Source organism: Puma concolor, chromosome B4, assembly GCF_028749965.1.
Source record: "Puma concolor isolate L17-30 chromosome B4, mPumCon1.1.hap2, whole genome shotgun sequence".
NCBI lineage: Eukaryota > Metazoa > Chordata > Mammalia > Carnivora > Felidae > Puma > Puma concolor.
This window is the reverse complement of record NC_141673.1, coordinates 21,321,381-21,338,570: the sequence shown is the minus strand read 5'-3', so window position 1 is coordinate 21,338,570 and position 17,190 is coordinate 21,321,381. Positions and strand designations below refer to the sequence as shown.

Genomic DNA, 17,190 nt, shown 5'->3' with positions numbered 1-17,190 from the left:
GGAATAAAATTAATGTTGAAGAATTTTCCTTAGTAACAATTTTGTAGTAACTGTTTATTAGGAAATTGCTTTTTATTTTGTAAAATAACTTGATGTCAGTGTTGAACTCCTAATTAGAAGGAAAGTTGAATATAACAACATATAATTTGAACTTCTAAATATAAAAATAGATTATTTGAAAGAATATAATATATAATTCTTAGGTAATTTTTACATCTTGAAATGTTCTCATTCATTGAGGTAATGGTGCTACAGTTTTAGAAATCTTTTCGTATAGTTTTTCTGTTTTCTTGAAGATATTTTACCTAAATCATGTCCATCAATTGAACTGCTACCATTCCCTTTATCTATTGAGAAATTGCATCTGATGGGTGCCTGGCTGGCTCAGTCGGTAGAGCACGCAACTCTTGATCTCAGGGTTGTGAGCTCAAGCCCCACTGGGTGTACAGCTTACTTGAAAGAAAGAAAGAAAGAAAGAAAGAAAGAGAGAAAGAAAGAAATTACATCTGAAATATAGTGCCATTTTTAGGCTTGTATTTCTGTGTGAACAAAATTTTCACAATACTAGATCATCTTAAAATTATTTCAGATATTGACAACATTTAAGTCCTTGTGCTTAGAGTAGAAAGTTGATGGGTTAAAAAGTACCTATAGACAAAAATTACAAGAAAGATTCCCTTTATTTGAGTTGGTTCCTTATTCTCCTAATGCTAAAATGTGTGATATATATAGAGAGAGGATGTATAAAAGGAAATGGAAATAGACTGTGTACTTGGCTGGTTTTTGTTTGTTTTTGTTTTTGTTTTGGAATGCTTATAACCCTCTTTTCACCTGAAGAAGTTAAGGAAGTAGGTTTTTGTTATTTTAACCTGTAAAATACCTCACATGGTTGCTTTTACAAGACTAAAAGAAAACGTATATGTGACAGTACCTGATAGCAAGCACAGAGTATGCACCAAATAAATTTTAGCTTTGATAAAAATCTCTATATTAAGTTGTGATTTTATGCTTTGTGATTTACTGGTCTTGAAATAATTTTTGAGCAAAATGAATCTAAGAATTTAAGCTATATAGGATTTTAACAGATAATCTACATTGGTGGCTTTCAAACTGTAACTATGACACTCAGAAATACGTTACACTGCAAACCAGCATATGAAATATATACCTGAAACAAATGTTTTAGAAAATGTCTTTAATACATGTGGAATATTCTGATTTTTTTATTCTATCCTATTCATTAAAAAAAACAACACCTTTGCAGTCTCAAAACAATTTCATGGTGTAGTGTGGATAAAACTGGAATAATTCAGCCCTTTCTCCAAGTTATAGAAATAGCGGGCCAGATACTTACATGGCCTAACCCAAGGAGGTCAGAGCCCGGAATAGAAGCTAGATTTTTTTCCCCCTAATCTGCAGTCTGATGTTCTGCCATGTTGCATCCTTTATTGTATGAATTCTTCTGCAGTTGCTTTTGTTGAGAATGTTCTATGTAGCAATATGTGTTCAGTATTCATTTTATACCGTAAGTATATTTATGTTGGAAAAATTGACGTTGAAGGAGAGGGAGGTGATGAAACAAATGTTTATGGTTAAAATCAGCTGCTTCTCTGAATTGTGGGTGAGGAGGGCTGGGGAGCCGGGTTAGCAGTGCTTGTGGTATCCAGACATGAAGCAGAATTAAAGTATGTAACCCTGAGGAGGAGGGGGTGCAGTGGGAAAAACCATTTCACCAAAATGGAGCTTGTTGGATATTAAAAACTTTTTCTGTCCAAAGCAGCCAAGTTTCTCCTGCCACTCAAGGGAGGATTATCTCCAAGATGTAAGCCACATAAGTAATTTAAAATTTTCTAGTAACTTCATTAAAAAGTAAAAATTGGTGAAATTAACGTTTAACTGAATAATTCAGAGCCAAAGTATTTCAACATAGAATTTATATAAAATTTAATGAGATATTTTACATTTTATACCTAGTCTTTGAGCTCCAGTATATATTTTACACTTAGCACACCTCAATTCAGGCTACTCACGTTTCAGATACTCAGTAGCCCCATGTTGCTAGTAGCTACTGTATTACATAGTGTAGGTGTATATAGAAGCTAAGCAGCCATAGGGGTGAACCATGGCAGTTATCAGCTTAACCATCTCCCAGCTCCAAATCCAACCTTTTCTGTCCTACTTTGTGATGCTGGAGCCTGGACCTTATAAATTTCTCTCTTTCGTGAGCTTAGCAGAATGTTAGTCTTCATTGATAGAGGGCCCTGAAGTGGCCCTGCAAAAAAGCAAGAGCATCAAGAAGACACTTCACTTCTGGGTCCTGGTTCTCTGTTTTAATTTACTGTTGGAGCTCAGGAGCCCAGCAGGAGAGTTCCAGCTGTGCGCGGGGTTAGACTCTCCCAACCTTGCTGTCCCTTTGGAACAGCTCCTGGGATCTACTTCCGGGACAACTCAGCAGCTGTCTCCCACTCTGTGGTCCATGAACTCTGACAAATTTCTACAATACTGGCAGTCTGAAAGTTCCTGTGGAAACCACACCCACTCCAGAGAAGCTTGGCGCTCAGCTTGGGGGGTGGGGGCCGGGGTGGGGAAGAGAGCCTCTCTTGGTCTTTAGTTACTTAATTTTTTTCACTTCCTCTCAGCCTAGAGGTAGTAGCTCCTTTTTTTCCTGCAACTGCTACTTCTGTACTCAGGCCTCTTTTGTGCCTTTAATTAATTAACCATTACTACTACTAGTTAACAATTATTTTATTAAAATTTCCTCATTCAAATACCTGGTGTGGGTTCTGCTTCTACCAGTTAACAATTATTTTATTAAAATTTCCTCATTCAAATACCTGGTGTGGGTTCTGCCTACTGACCTCACTCACTGATAGATCCTGAAAGTACTATGCCATTTTATTTAAACATTTAAAAATATTATTAAAATCTTTGTATTGAAGTATAAAGTTGACACAATGTTACATTAGTTTCAGGTGTACAAGGTAGTGATCTGACAACTATATGTTACTAAGCCGTTTAAAAATGGGGCCATATGATACATATTTGCTGCTAGCAAAAGTGTTAATGGGGTTGATTTTTATATACCTAGCCTATATTAAAACCTTCTAGGGGCGCCTGGGTGGCGCAGTCGGTTAAGCGTCCGACTTCAGCCAGGTCACGATCTCGCGGTCCGTGAGTTCGAGCCCCGCGTCGGGCTCTGGGCTGATGGCTCGGAGCCTGGAGCCTGTTTCCGATTCTGTGTCTCCCTCTCTCTCTGCCCCTCCCCCGTTCATGCTGTGTCTCTCTCTGTCCCAAAAATAAATATAAAAAAACGTTGAAAAAAAAAACAAAAAAAAAAACCTTCTAAAAGTTCTTTTTAAATGTGCTTGTGGGGGAAATCTGGTTTAGCTACTTTAATTATACCTAGTTGATGCAGTTCCAATTTTTATCTTTTTTTTTTTCCTTCTACTTTTTGCATATGTTCCTTTGTTGGCCTAGGTTGTTAGGAAAGCCAGTGTTTGACTTTCATATAAATAAGTAAATGAAACTGAGACTTTAATGTCTAGAATCTGAATATAGTAATCAACATTCATTCAGGTCTCTTCCAAGTCTCTGTCCTTAAGATTGCCAGTTTTTCTAAATGCAGTGATTAAATGAAAGTCTGATATGGGGCATTTGCATGGGCACACACTAGAAGCATACAGAGTGCATAGGACTTTGGAGCCAGATAAAGTTGGCAGGCTTTTTGTTATGTTTTTAGAATTTTTCAAGCTAAAATTCTAGCATTCATGCTGTAAGGAGGTGGCATGATTTATATGTTTGTTCATGTGTTGAAACAGATCCAAACTTGTTTTTAAGAAAATCTTGTCTCTAACAGTAGGTACTCTTAAGATCACTCTTGTGAAGTGATGGAAAGGCCTCTCCCTGAAACAATATCCTCATTAGACTGGTCCACTTTCAGAAGGGATGTTCTTTCTCTCCCCAGCACCAGTGATTCTATGCACCTGCCCTTGATCAGCAATAATATCCATGCCCCAGGTACCTGTCAGAGAAAGCCTTTAAGTCTATTGTCCAGCATTTAAAATCTCACTTTTAAGAAATGTTTATGGAAGAAGCCATATATTGAGTAATCATTCCAGTTCTCTAGAAACTAAGCCCTCTAAATGGAGGCCTTTGTGTCTGGGGTACCTTTGGTTACACATCAAGTTCCTTTACCACACTTAGTTTTGGACTGTATAGGGAAACTGAACATCCATGCCAGGGATGACGCTGGTTCACTCTAACATATAACGGTTTCTTTGAGAACCCACAGGAGAAATTTCAGGTTTCAGTTCAGGAGTAAATGTGCTTCTAAGCAACTGGTTTGCCCTAACCTTTAAAAGATAATGTCTCTGAATAATGTAAAAAAATCACATATTAACAGCTTGGAAGTTCAGCCAAATTTGCAGTCCACTTGTAGCAAATGTATAGGATATTGATAGTATGCACTGTTCAGTGTTTACCTTCTGGCTTTATCTGATTTTTTAAATTCCTACTTCTCCTTTGTTCTGGTTTCCTTTTTTTTTTTTTCTTCAAAGTTTTATATCATTTCTTTAGAAATTCTCATTTTGGAATAGTGTATAAATAAACACACAGAATGAATGGGTTTAAATCTTGTCTCTTTCGATAGCTGACTGTAATATGTTTTCCCAGCCATAAATTGAGGATCATGCTTTGCAGGCTTATTAGGATTAAATGAAATAAAGTGTGTGAAATATCTGGCAAGGCTCCAGGTACATGGTAGCTGCTCAATAGATATCCTCATCTTCCTTATGATGGACATAGGCCTCTAAAATAGTATCTGTGTGAAGAACAGACACATCACCTAGCGTGGTTTGAATTCATTCTTCAAAAAATAGGTTATAGGTTTGGCAAAGTGAGATTCTTGGGACACAAATGGTTATGAGATAATAGGCCTTGCCCTCAAGGGATTTGCACTATAGTTATAAAGGTAGCAGAGTAAGCAATTATAGGATAGTAATGTGACAGATATACGCAGGAGGCAAGCACAACCTAGACTAGGAGTGGGAAGGCTTCCCAGAGATGGGACATGAGGTCAGCCTTGCATAGTGCCTTTTTAAAATTGTTTTGGATGCTATCAAATGATTATTTAGGGATTGTATTTCCCCAAATGAAGCTGGTTACATTGGGAAGGGGAATAGAGCACTGGTTTTTAAAATTTAAGATTATATGAAAAATGCTTGAATTAAGGAAAGTCTGGTTAAATGACTTTTGATTACCAGGAAAAGTGGAATTAACATTGGCTGCTTAAAACCTTCCGTATTAGATGAACCTAGGGATGACAAGGCAAGGAGCAGGTGAGCTATAATGTCATTTTTAGCTAATTTATGTTTCATTCATTTCAGAAATTTAATGATTCACACTTATGGGTACAATAAAGGTATACCAAAAGATAAGTAAATCTATTCCTTTAAAACAGTGGCTGGCTTCCAGGGAAAAAGTTGTCTGGCATAAATGTATTTAGTCTATAAACTACCAGAAGATGTCACTGTGTCCCAATTAATGGTCCATGACACTGGCACTTTTGCAGGTACGTTTTTTGAACACCAGCAGGCTGTGATAGACTGATAAGAAAATTTGGCTTTTTGTATTTAATTTATGAGAAGGATAGGACCTCACAAGAAATATGTCTCCAATGTGTGTAGGTTTGTTCTGTTTTGATTCTTTATGTCCTAAGTATGAACCCTGTTAGCTGCTCCATATACTGAAATTATCTGGACACTTGGTTCCATCTGCACTTGGAGGTGAAGGTGGTGAAAAATTCTTCAAAATATCCTCCCTGATTTTACTTTCTCTCACATCTTTAGGTTGCATTATGATGCAACTGTACTTACTAAATTATCAGATTTCCTAGGATATTTTGGCCTTGGACACGACCTAAGATAGCACTGAATCTTTTTTTCAAGCTACCATTCATGGTGTATAAAGCAGAACTGGAAAGTGTTTTCCATGGGTGAAATGAACCAGTATTTTCCCAATTACTTACAAATAGGGACACCAGACTGAGTCTGAACCAATATATACTCAAGAGTGTTCAGGCAATAACACATATTAAAGAAAAATAAATTCTCTGGTCTTTACAGCCAGAAAATCGACTTGAGAGTTGATAATTAAGTGTCTTATGCTGGGTGCTGTGGGGAATGGATTTCTCCAAGATGAAATGATAAATAATTTGTTAAAGGCATCTAGTGACAGCCATCAGATGACTATATGGGTATGATTTCTAGTGAAATTCTGCCCAGTACCTCAAAAGAATTAAGTGCTTCATTGGTTTTCTCCATGCCGTTGGCTTCAATGGTAAAGTGGGGGTAGTCTGCTATTTGGTCCTCTAGGTAGTTATAAGGCTCAAAACAGCAGTTAAGAATGAAAAGTGCTCAGGGGCGCCTGGGTGGCGCAGTCGGTTAAGCGTCCGACTTCAGCCAGGTCACGATCTCGCGGTCTGTGAATTCGAGCCCCGCGTCAGGCTCTGGGCGGATGGCTCGGAGCCTGGAGCCTGTTTCCGATTCTGTGTCTCCCTCTCTCTCTGCCCCTCCCCCGTTCATGCTCTGTCTCTCTCTGTCCCCAAAATAAATAAAAAACGTTGAAAAAAAAATTTAAAAAAAAAAGAATGAAAAGTGCTTCATAAAAATAAGGAGTTCATGTTATGAATAAATTCTTCTATGAAAAATGTGAAACACTTGGAATTTATGCAGGGGCACCTGGTGGCTCACTCGGTTAAGCATCTGACTCTTGATCTCAGCCCAGGTCTTAATCTCATAGTTGTGAGTTCAAGCTCCCTGTTGGGCCCTGCCATGGGCGTGAAGCCTACCAAAAAAAAAAAAAAAAAAAAAAAAAAAAAAGAAAGAAAGAAAGAAAGAAAAAAATTATGCTATGTGGACATCCTGTAATTCTATATTTTGATTATTTGACTTTCTTTTACATTTTCATTAACTGGGAAAAAAGTTAATGACACCTAATATTTAGGCAGTTATGATGATGAACCAAAAATAGAACTTGTTAGGTTTCCAGGGTGTCTATACATGCCACCTTATGTTTGCAAAGTATATGGAGATGTATTTTATTTAATAATGGTATAAGATTATATTCCTATTATTTAGGAACATAGAGCTAAATTATTTGAATTCTAGTACCCAACTCACAGTGAGCTGAAATATAATGGGAGTAATAATGCTTTATTGGTGTTCTGGAAGCAGCATTGTATAATGAACATATGTAGTGAGGCTTAAATCCTGGCTCCACCACAAACTATGTAACTTTGAACAAGTTCTTGAGTTTCAGCCTGTTTGCTGATTTTTAAGATGGAGAGATAATATCTATTTGGTCATTCTACTTTGTAAGAATGAAATGATATCAGGTAACTCAAGTCAGAAAAGACAAATAAGGAAGCAATTACCACAGAATGGGCTAAAAGTTCCCTGTTAGCCTTAGAAAGGATATCTTGTCAGGCTTGGGTGGATAGTGGCAATCTTAATCCAGGGGAAAAAAAAAAAAAAAAAATCCAGGGGCTAGTACATCAGTATTTTATGTCAGTTTCTCTTGATTTTATTATTGGTTGGCCCTTCTTTTTAGTGGAACTTTTTAGTGAAAGCCAACAGCTTTGTTTGTAATCTTAAAAACCAGCACCCAGTCTTATTTATTTCTACAATTTCCACAATAGCTCCACAAGCTTGCCTATAATTAGGTGCTCAATGACATTAAAAAAAAAATTTTTTTTTCTTAACGTTTATTTATTATTGAGAGACAGAGAGAGACAGAGCACAAGCGGGGGAGGGGCAGAGAGAGAGGGAGACACAGAATCTGAAGCAGGCTCCAGGCTCTGAGCTGTCAGCACAGAGCCTGACATGGGGCTCAAACTCCCAAACTGGGAGATCATGACCTGAGCCGAAGTCGGATGCTTAACCGACTGAGCCACCCGGGCACCCCTCAGTGACATTTTTGAAGGCATAAGGATTCAGACTACATCTTTCCTGAGTTATGTTAAAGGCATTCTTTAGTACCCATGGGATTATAAGATCACAATGTACTGTGTACTGTGGTATTGCAAGCTCAGGAAATGGGTGTAAGGACCTACCCCCAGGTCTCCACATTCTAATAGCCAGGTTACCTTGGGCAAAATTGAGTCTTGATATCTGCTTATGTGTTCCACAGGGTCGTTGTGAGAATCAGATTAAATACTTGAAACTGCTTTGTATACAAATTTGACTAATAGAAGAATGAATGTTAAATACGGAAATGCAATGAAAAAATCATTTTATAAGTACAAATGATAATTGTCAACAATATAATTTAAAATGTTTAAAGATTGAGAGAAGTAAGTGCTGGATAAAATAGAAATTTTTGTGCTCGTCCCTGAGAATGAGGAATTGGGGTTACTGGGCTATTATTTCTAAAGATGTCGTAGTCAATATTTTCTCTAATGGAAGAGGCTTTTTTTTGTTATAGGATGACAGGAAGTCATCTACTATATGTCAATGGCTAGAATTTTTTCTAGTAAATGTTCAGTCTACATATCCCAAAGTGGACCAAAGTTTTAGTTTCATGGCCTTCCGGAGGTTCTGCTCTGCACACAATCTCCTATATCTTTGCACCATTTGATGTTTTGAGATGGGGATCACATGTTTAATAACTAAAGTCTGTAAAGCTCAAGACCTTCACTCTGGCCCTGTTTTGTACCACATGGCACACTCACCCATCTCTGAAAGTATACGCGGTTCCCTCAGATGTCATGCTCTCTCATGTAAGTCTTTGCTCCTACATTTTTTTCCTCTTGTTTGCCTCACTCTTGCTCATTCCTGAACACTTACACTATCATCCTCCTCATCTAGGAAGCCCTCTCTATTCCCCATCAGCAAGGCACAGGAGGAGCCCTTGCTGGTGCTCCCATAACTCCATACTCGGGGCTCACTACACTGAAAGGACTCATTCATTTTTCTGATTTCTTTGTTTCTTCAAGAGGAATATCACATCTCAGCCTATCACAGTGCCTCAAAGGGGCTGCCACATAGAGGCCTTCAAGAATAATAACAAATGAATAAATAAAATGAGCCTCAATTCTTTGAAGTCTGGCTTTTTATTTTCTTGTCTTATCAACAGTTCTAGTGTGGAGTTTAAGAGTACAGGCTCTAATGCCGGGCTTCCTGGGTCCATATTCCATTCTGTTTAGTTTCTTAGCTATGTGCACTTAAGCAAGTTTACCTAACCTCTCTGTGCCTCAGTTTCCTCATCTGTAGATGATATAATGATGGTGCCTACCTTGGAGTGTCATTGTGGTGGTTAAATGAGTTGAGTGCTTAAAGTCTGATACCTAGAAACTACTTCACAAATGGTATCACCTTTATCAACTATCTCAGTCACCACTAAGAAACTTTTGTAGATTTAAGTATGTTTCATGAGCAAAGGGAACACTCTCCCACCGTTGGTGGGAATGCAAACTGGGGCAGCCACTCTGGAAAACAGTATGGGGGTTCCTCAAAAAGTTAAAAGTAGACCTACCTGACAAGCCAGCAATTGTACTACTACGTATTTATCCAAAGGATACAAAAATACTGATTTGAAGGGGCACATGTACCCCAATGTTTATATAGCAGCACTATCAACAATAGCCAAATTATGGAAAAAAACCAATGGACATCAACTGATGAATGGGTAAAGAAGATTATACACACACACACACACACACACACACACACACACAAGTGAACATAGTGGAAGGGAAGGAAAAATAAAAAAGATAAAAACAGAGAGGGAGGCAAACCATAAGAAACTCCTAACTGTAGAGAACAAACTGAGGGTTGCTGGAGGGGAGGTGGGTGGGGGGATGGGCTAAATGGGTGATGGGCATTAAGCAGGGCATTTGCTGTGATGTTATATGTGGTGTTTTACGTCACTGGGTTTTATATGTCACTGGGTGTTATACAGCAGTGATGAATCATTAAATTGTACTCCTGGAACCAATACTATATGTTAAATGACTTGAATTTAGATAAATACTTGACCCTTAAGAAAGAAGAGTCATGTGGTCTTTGCCTAGTAGTGCTTCCAATGTGTGCTCTAAGAGATAAGTACCTAAGAGTATCTGGGGATTGAAGAAGGTTAGAAGCTCTACCAGTGGATGCTTTCCATAGCAAGAAGGTATGTTTGTCATATTTTGATTGTATTTGCTTTTGATGAATAAGTGAGCTTTTTTGGAAATGGGTAAAGACTTGGTGGTGGATTGATTAGATGTGTGATGTGCTGGGGTCTTAGCATTCTCAGCCTTGAGGGTTTATAGGTGGCAAGATTGGTGGCCAGAAACTATGCCTTTTAAAAGCATGCGGCTGACGGGAATTTTTGTTATACTCTATATTAAGCGATAGTTAGGACAGTGTGATACTGGCACAAAGGTAGACATGAAGGTCAATAGAAAAGAATTGACAGTCTAGAAATAAATCTTTATGTTCACCTGATTTTTTTTTTTTTTTTTGCAAAGGTGCCAAGGATAGCAATTAATCCAGGATAGCCTTTCTAACAAATGGTTTTGGGACAACTGGATATTCACATGGAAAATGTTGAACTTAGATGTTCACCTCACGCCATTATATATAAATGAATTCAAAATGGATCATAGACTTAAATGTAAGAGCTGAAACAGTAAAACTTGTAAAGGAAAAAATGGGAGAAAATCTTCAAGATCTCAGGCTAGTCAAAGATTACTTAGATATATGAACAAAAGCACAGTCTATAAAAGAAAAAATAGATAAATTAGACCTCATCAAAATTAAACATTTTTACACTTCAAAATACAGCATGAAGAAAATGAAAAGACAAATGGCAGACTGAGAGAAAATATTTGTAAAACGATCTGAAGAAGGATTGAAAATATATGCACCTCAACAATAAGACAAAAATCTCATTTAAAAAATGGTTAAAATATGTGAATAGAAATTTCACCAAAGAAGATATATAAGTGGGCAATATCCACATGAAAAGGTGGTCAATATCATTAGTCATCAGGGAAATGCAAATTAAAACCACAATGAGATACCATTTCATACCCACTAGAATGGTTATACTAAAAAAGACAGCAAATATTGGTGAGGTTGTGCAGAAATGGGAGTCCTCATACATACTGTGGGAATATAAAATAATGCAGCCACTTTGGAAAATAATTTGGCAGTTTCTTAAAAAGTTCAACATATACTTACCATATGACCCAACAATTTCACTCCTAGGTATTTGTCCAAGAGAAAGGAAAAGATGTCCACGCAAAGACCTGCATGGATATATTCTTGACAGCTTTCTGCATAGTACTCAGAAATTGGAAACAACCTAAATGTTCATCAACAGGTCAATGGATAGACATCATGTGGTAAGTCCACATATTGAAATATTCCACAGAAAAGGAAAAAAGAAGGGACAAACTACTGATATGAGCTGTGACTTGGACAAACCTCAAAATTATTATACTAAGTGAAAGAAGCCAGGAACAGGAGACCGTATATTGTATGATTCCATTTATACGAAGTGTCCAAAAAAGACAAATCTATAGAGAAAGAAAGTAGATTACTGGTTGCCTTGGGACAGGGGGTGGGGGTGGAAGATGGGGATTAACAGTGAGTATAAAGGATCTTTTTGGGGTGATAGACATGTTCTATCTGCTTTGTGCTTTAGTGTGATGGTTGCACAACTTGGTAAATTTGCTAAACATCATTGTCCACTTGAAATGGACAAACTATCAGATATACAAAACATACCTCATAAAGTCAGAGGAGGCAATGTGAAGGGTGTGATGGAGGAAGAGAGAGAGACACACAGGGAGACAGATGAGAATGGTTGGAGCCAGGCTGTTTGGATCTGAAACCTGGCAAGTCTAACCTCTTTGCCTCAGCTTCCTGTTAGTAAAATTGGGAAAAATAAGTTACTAATCACAAAACAGTGTTGGAAAGATTGTGATAGTACATGAAGAATACTAAACAGAATTTGGACCATAGAGAGGACTCAATAAAATATTAGCCATAATAATAATAATAATAATAATAATAGTTATTATTGATAGTAGTAGTTAACCTACCAAGGATCCAGCTCTGATTTAGATAACTTAATTCAAACCTTGGAGAAGGATTGGAATGCAGCTTGCGGTTGGCAATTACTAGTCCTGTGGACATGACTTTTGGGGTATCTGAAAGGCTAAAACACAGGATTTGTCAGGCACATGCAGGCTGGGGGATTGGAGCACTGGAACCTTGCAGACGAAAGCTGCTTCTTCATGACAGCGTCGTATATAGAGGCATTAGCTGCAGCCCATAAACATGGGAGCAACGTGATATTTTAACCCCAGTTCAACAACTTTTTAGGTTATATCCCACAATGGAGCAGGTCCTCCTGGGGCAGAGGACAGGTGATTTGGAGGCATGGAGAGGGACGCCTTGCCTAGGAGGGTTTCTAGAGGAAGAGACATCTCAGTGAGACTTAAGAATCCCCTGACATTTCCCAGATAAAGGGTGAGGAGAGTTACCCAGGCAGAGGATATAGCTTGAGCAAAACTCAGAGGCGACATGGAGCTTGATGAATTCAGTAAAGGGCTGATATGAAGAGCAGAGTAATAAGAAATAAGGCTGGGGTCCCATGGAGGGCCTTGTGAGCCATGATAGAGAATAAAGAATGTGGATTTCTCCTGAGGACAGTGAGGATCAGTGAAGAAGCCTAAGCAGGTACTAGGACCAGCTCAGATACCTTCAGTGAGGTGGTCCCAATGGCACCCCCGCACCACACCTTGAGGGATCGCTCTGTTGATCAGGAGAAAATAAATGCCTTCCTAGATGTTTGCCTTTAGCCTGCTTGAGCGCAAGCGCCCCTCCAAGGACCACATCCCTACTAGTGTCTGGCAGAAAAACTGTTTCATGTTTCCCACGAGGGGCATAAAAGGCATCATGTGGTGGCTGAGAGCCTGTCTGTAAGGCCAGACCTCAGAGAAGCAGAGGACTTGTAAATGCTTCATACACTCCACCCTGGGTGTCTGCTCTGGCTGAGAGCCCATTAATAAGCCCCAGCGGCTGAGGGGCAGGTATTGTGCCGGTTACTATAGCATCACCTTGGAAAGGATCACTCCGTGAGAGCCACGGGCTGAGTGAGGCAGGAGGGGGATGTGGTCAGAAGCAGCAGGAGGGGCTGGAGAAAGGCTGCAGTTGCTGTCGCTGGTCTCAGGACACCTCGTGGGCTGGAGCCCACTTCAGCTTCTCCAGCTGCAGCCCAAGGGAGGGAGTGAGGCTGCGCTCAGCCTGAGAGTGGCTGCCAGAGACAGCGCCACAGGCTGCTGCTGAGCTTGTAGCTTTCAAGGGACTGAATTCCCAGCCAGACACTACTTGGCCTCTTTTTGCGGGGAGGGGGAGCGGTTTGTCTCCTCTTGAAAGATCTGGGCTGGGTTTCATCTCCTTTTTGATTTTAAGTAGTTACCTCCATGAGAACTGACTTCAGGGTGTTCATCGAGGGAAGCAGGGTGGTCCCCATGCTGGAAATGAGAAAGCATGACAGTTTCTGAGACTTGACTCTTAGTGCTCGGAGGTCCCCCATACTCATTCAAAATGCCTTTTAAAGCATTTGATACCTTCAAAGAAAAAATTTTGAAACCTGGAAAGGAAGGAGTGAAGAACGCCGTGGGAGATTCGTTGGGGATTTTACAAAGGTAAAGTTTGAATGCAAACTTTAGGTTTATTTCTGAGTAGTTTCACATTGCCAATGTTTGAGAGGCTTTGCTTCATGTTTTAAAAGCTAAATTTTTAAAGAGGAGTGGGTAGGTCAGATTAGATGGCTTCTGGATCCCCTTCCAGCTCCAACACGTTACGTCTGGAGGGGGAAAAAAAAAGATGCATCGAAAGTATAGGGTTGAATTAAGAAAATACCGAGATAGGCGTTCTGCTTATATGGTAGTATTGGTACTTACCAGAGATGGTGATATTGCATATTGTGTGTTTGGCATTCAATTGGAAGAGGTTTGGGAGATAATATTTCATGTTAATTCAATAATAATGACAAAATCAGGAACCACTTTATATTGTATACTTTTGGTTGAAATAATTTTTAGGAATTTTTCACTATAAATCAAAATTAAGTATGTGTTTAGATTGTTATATAAACTAGAGGGGTTGCTGATTGGTTTTGAAAGAAAAGAATAGTTACACAGTAGTTTAAAGAAAGTATCTTTAAAAATTAGTATTTAAGACAAAAAGCCTTACATGGTTACAATGGGAAAATATTATGTACTATCATTAAAGTGAATGTTTTTGTCCAAACCAAAAAGATAAATCTTTTTTAAAGTTAAATATATTATTATTAGAAGGAGAGTGTGTCACAAATGAATGAATTGATGTGACATTTTAATTTGTGATTTTTTTTATAGACATAGTAAATGCCTTTCTAGGTTTTATAGATGAATTAATAAGCAGTCCTTATGTACAAGGTAAGACAACTTCTTTAATCCCTCTGATATAAATAAATGTGAAAAATACTCCTGATAAGATTTTTATATGTTTGAATGATTATTTCTAATCCTAATGAGTGAAATTTCATCTGGCATCTCCTTTTAACTTGTATATGTTATCTCTTCAATGAAAAAAAAAATTTAGTATTCAAAGGACTATTTCTAGTCACACAGAGATGCATTCCATTCCTTGGATTTTATAACACAGGGGCTCCTGTCAGTGTGAAATTTTCCACTATATCACTCTTGATGAGCTTTCCTAGTAAGAGAGCTGGGGTCAGCCCCTCATTAATTTAAAAGTTAAAAACGAAGAGGTTTTGATTAGACCTACACTGAATTATCGTGTATAGGTAAAAACCTAGCTGACAGCAGGATAAACCAACCAGACATAGCAAATGATTGTAATGACCTTTTCTTTGAAGAATGTTTTATCCTTGTGTTGCACACTCCCCGGGTAATGTCCATCTTACTGTGGTGGTGTTCATTTGATTAAAAATGGAAAAAGAAGGTACAGTGTCTTGATTGGCATATTCAAGTATAATGACAAAGGAATCTGACAAAGTCAGGCATAAAAACCAGAGTTGACTACAATCACCATTATAATCACCAGACTCTGTACCTTAGTTTATAAAATATTTGACAAAGAAGTACTTAGGAATTTTCTTTCCAACGTTAAGTTGAATTGCTTTTTTGAAATTTAATCACTTTCTTTGGTAAGAGACTATTGTAAGAACTGGTTTTGCTATGTTTGATTGGATGATCCTCTTGAAGATCTTTTTGTTTGCCAGATTGGTTTGCTTAGGAATAGAACAAAATTCATAATTTCCCAGTTGTGCGACCTCAGCCCTAAACAAAGCTATGTGTTTAGGACTCTGAATGGTTTCCTTGGAACTGAATCATGAAACAATAGAAAAATGGCTAACACAGGCCTAGAGATGCAGAATGCACTAAAATGCATGCTAGATGTTACCACTGTTGTCTTAATTGGAGAATGACTTGAGAAAAAATAGAGCCAAACTAGAACCCCTTCTTTCAGTGATTCTAGAAAGAAGTTATTGACAGAGGATGGTTAAAAAAAAAAACAAAAAAAAAAAAAACAAAAAACAGGCATTAATTGACCAGCAAGCCAAGTTCACCCTAAGCTCTAGCAGTCGTTGAACAAACCTCCAGAATTAGGGCTCCTCCAGCGAGACCAACTCTGCCACACACTTGATGTTGACCTTGTCTTAGAGGTATTTATATATAAAGGGCTTTGCCCAGGGTCTGGTATATAATGACCATTCCCTCCACTTGCTAATTTTTCACCTAAAACCAGTTGGCAGAATCCAATGGGGAAAAAAAATCAGAAGAAACTGTTTTCTGTTTTGTAAGGAACAAGAACATTTGGAAGTTAGAAACTCTGACTTCCTAACTTACCAAGCAGTATATAACTCACTGTCTTGTAATATTTGATACTGAAATCATCATCTAAATGGAATTCTTGGGGTGCTTTTTAATTACTGAGCATTCTGCACAGTCAGGGGAGTGGCAAATGCATAGGGAAGCATTTGAAGTTTGCACCTGGGGCTGATTACAGTCAGGCATTATTAGCCTTCCTGTTACTCCTGGAAGAGTTATTGATAAAAAGGAGCTGGACAATTTAATCAGCTAAAAGTACAATAATATTTCAGAAGCGTAGGAAGAAAGAATACATTTATTTATAGTCCAGTATTAGAACAGATGACATAGAAGGCATTAAATTTGGAAGTTAACATCTAGAAATTGACATGTAGATTTGTTCAACTTACATGACAATATGAGTGTCCTCTAATTGTCTATGTGTAATAAAATGATAATGGCAAACATTATATATTCCAGACACTGTAAACTCATTTACTTGTATTAAACCCTATGGGGTGGGGGCTATTACAGTTACCATTTTACAGATGAGAAAGCCGAGGCACAGCGAGGTTAAGTAAGTTGTCCAAGGTCACACAGACTATAAGTGGCAGAGCTGGGTTTCCGACCAGACTTTCTATGACCACTATTCTTACTCATTACTCTATGTGACCTCTCTAAGTGTCTTTGCTCTTCCCACTTACTGACTTGAGACTTAATGACTCATGTAGGCTTAGGGAGTCACTTGGGCCGCAACGTAGCCAGCCACCTCTGGATCTTATGGCAAGTCTGGGCTTTTCTCCTAATCAGTTGTAGTATGTAGTATTGAAGACTTCCCCCAAGGGAAACTGAAGGGGTGCCTACTCTCCTTATAAATATTTTTATCTTCCCTTTAAAGAGATGGACCAATCCCTGGGTATTGTGTCCATCCTCAGCATTCAGTGCCTGTGATTTCAACATATGCAGCAGACATGCCCCGTGTGCTCCATTGATAAACACAAGTGCGTGAGAGCAGGCTCTGAGGTCAGGTGGGCCCGGCCCGCAGTTCTAATTGCTGTGACATCATTTACTTTCTGCCTGTACAACCTCAGGCAGCTTGGCTTCCACTTTTGCAGCCAGGGTAATTCTAGAAAAACAAAGTCAGATCACATCTCTCCTCTGCTCAAAACCTCCCCATGGTTCCCCACCTCTCTCAGAGTTAAAGCAAGCATCTTTTCAATGGCCTTCAAGGCCCTACATGGGCTGTGGGAACTTGAGAAGTCTGGCATTTCTGGCCTTCTTTCCCTGCCTCATTCTGCTCCAGCCATACTCTGCACTTT

At 38.6% G+C, this 17,190-nt stretch overlaps 1 protein-coding gene across 1 annotated transcript in view; it reads left to right on the top strand.

Moving 5' to 3' along the window:
- The first annotated feature begins 12,973 nt into the window (after nucleotides 1-12,973).
- The window catches only part of SLC17A8 (solute carrier family 17 member 8), a 49,073-nt gene continuing 44,856 nt past the window's right edge, over nucleotides 12,974-17,190 (top strand). Inside the window, exon 1 of the mRNA XM_025926673.2 lies at nucleotides 12,974-13,699. Within this exon, the coding sequence (XP_025782458.1) occupies nucleotides 13,599-13,699 (101 nt within the window). The 5' untranslated portion in view covers nucleotides 12,974-13,598. The remainder of the gene's footprint in view (nucleotides 13,700-17,190) is intronic.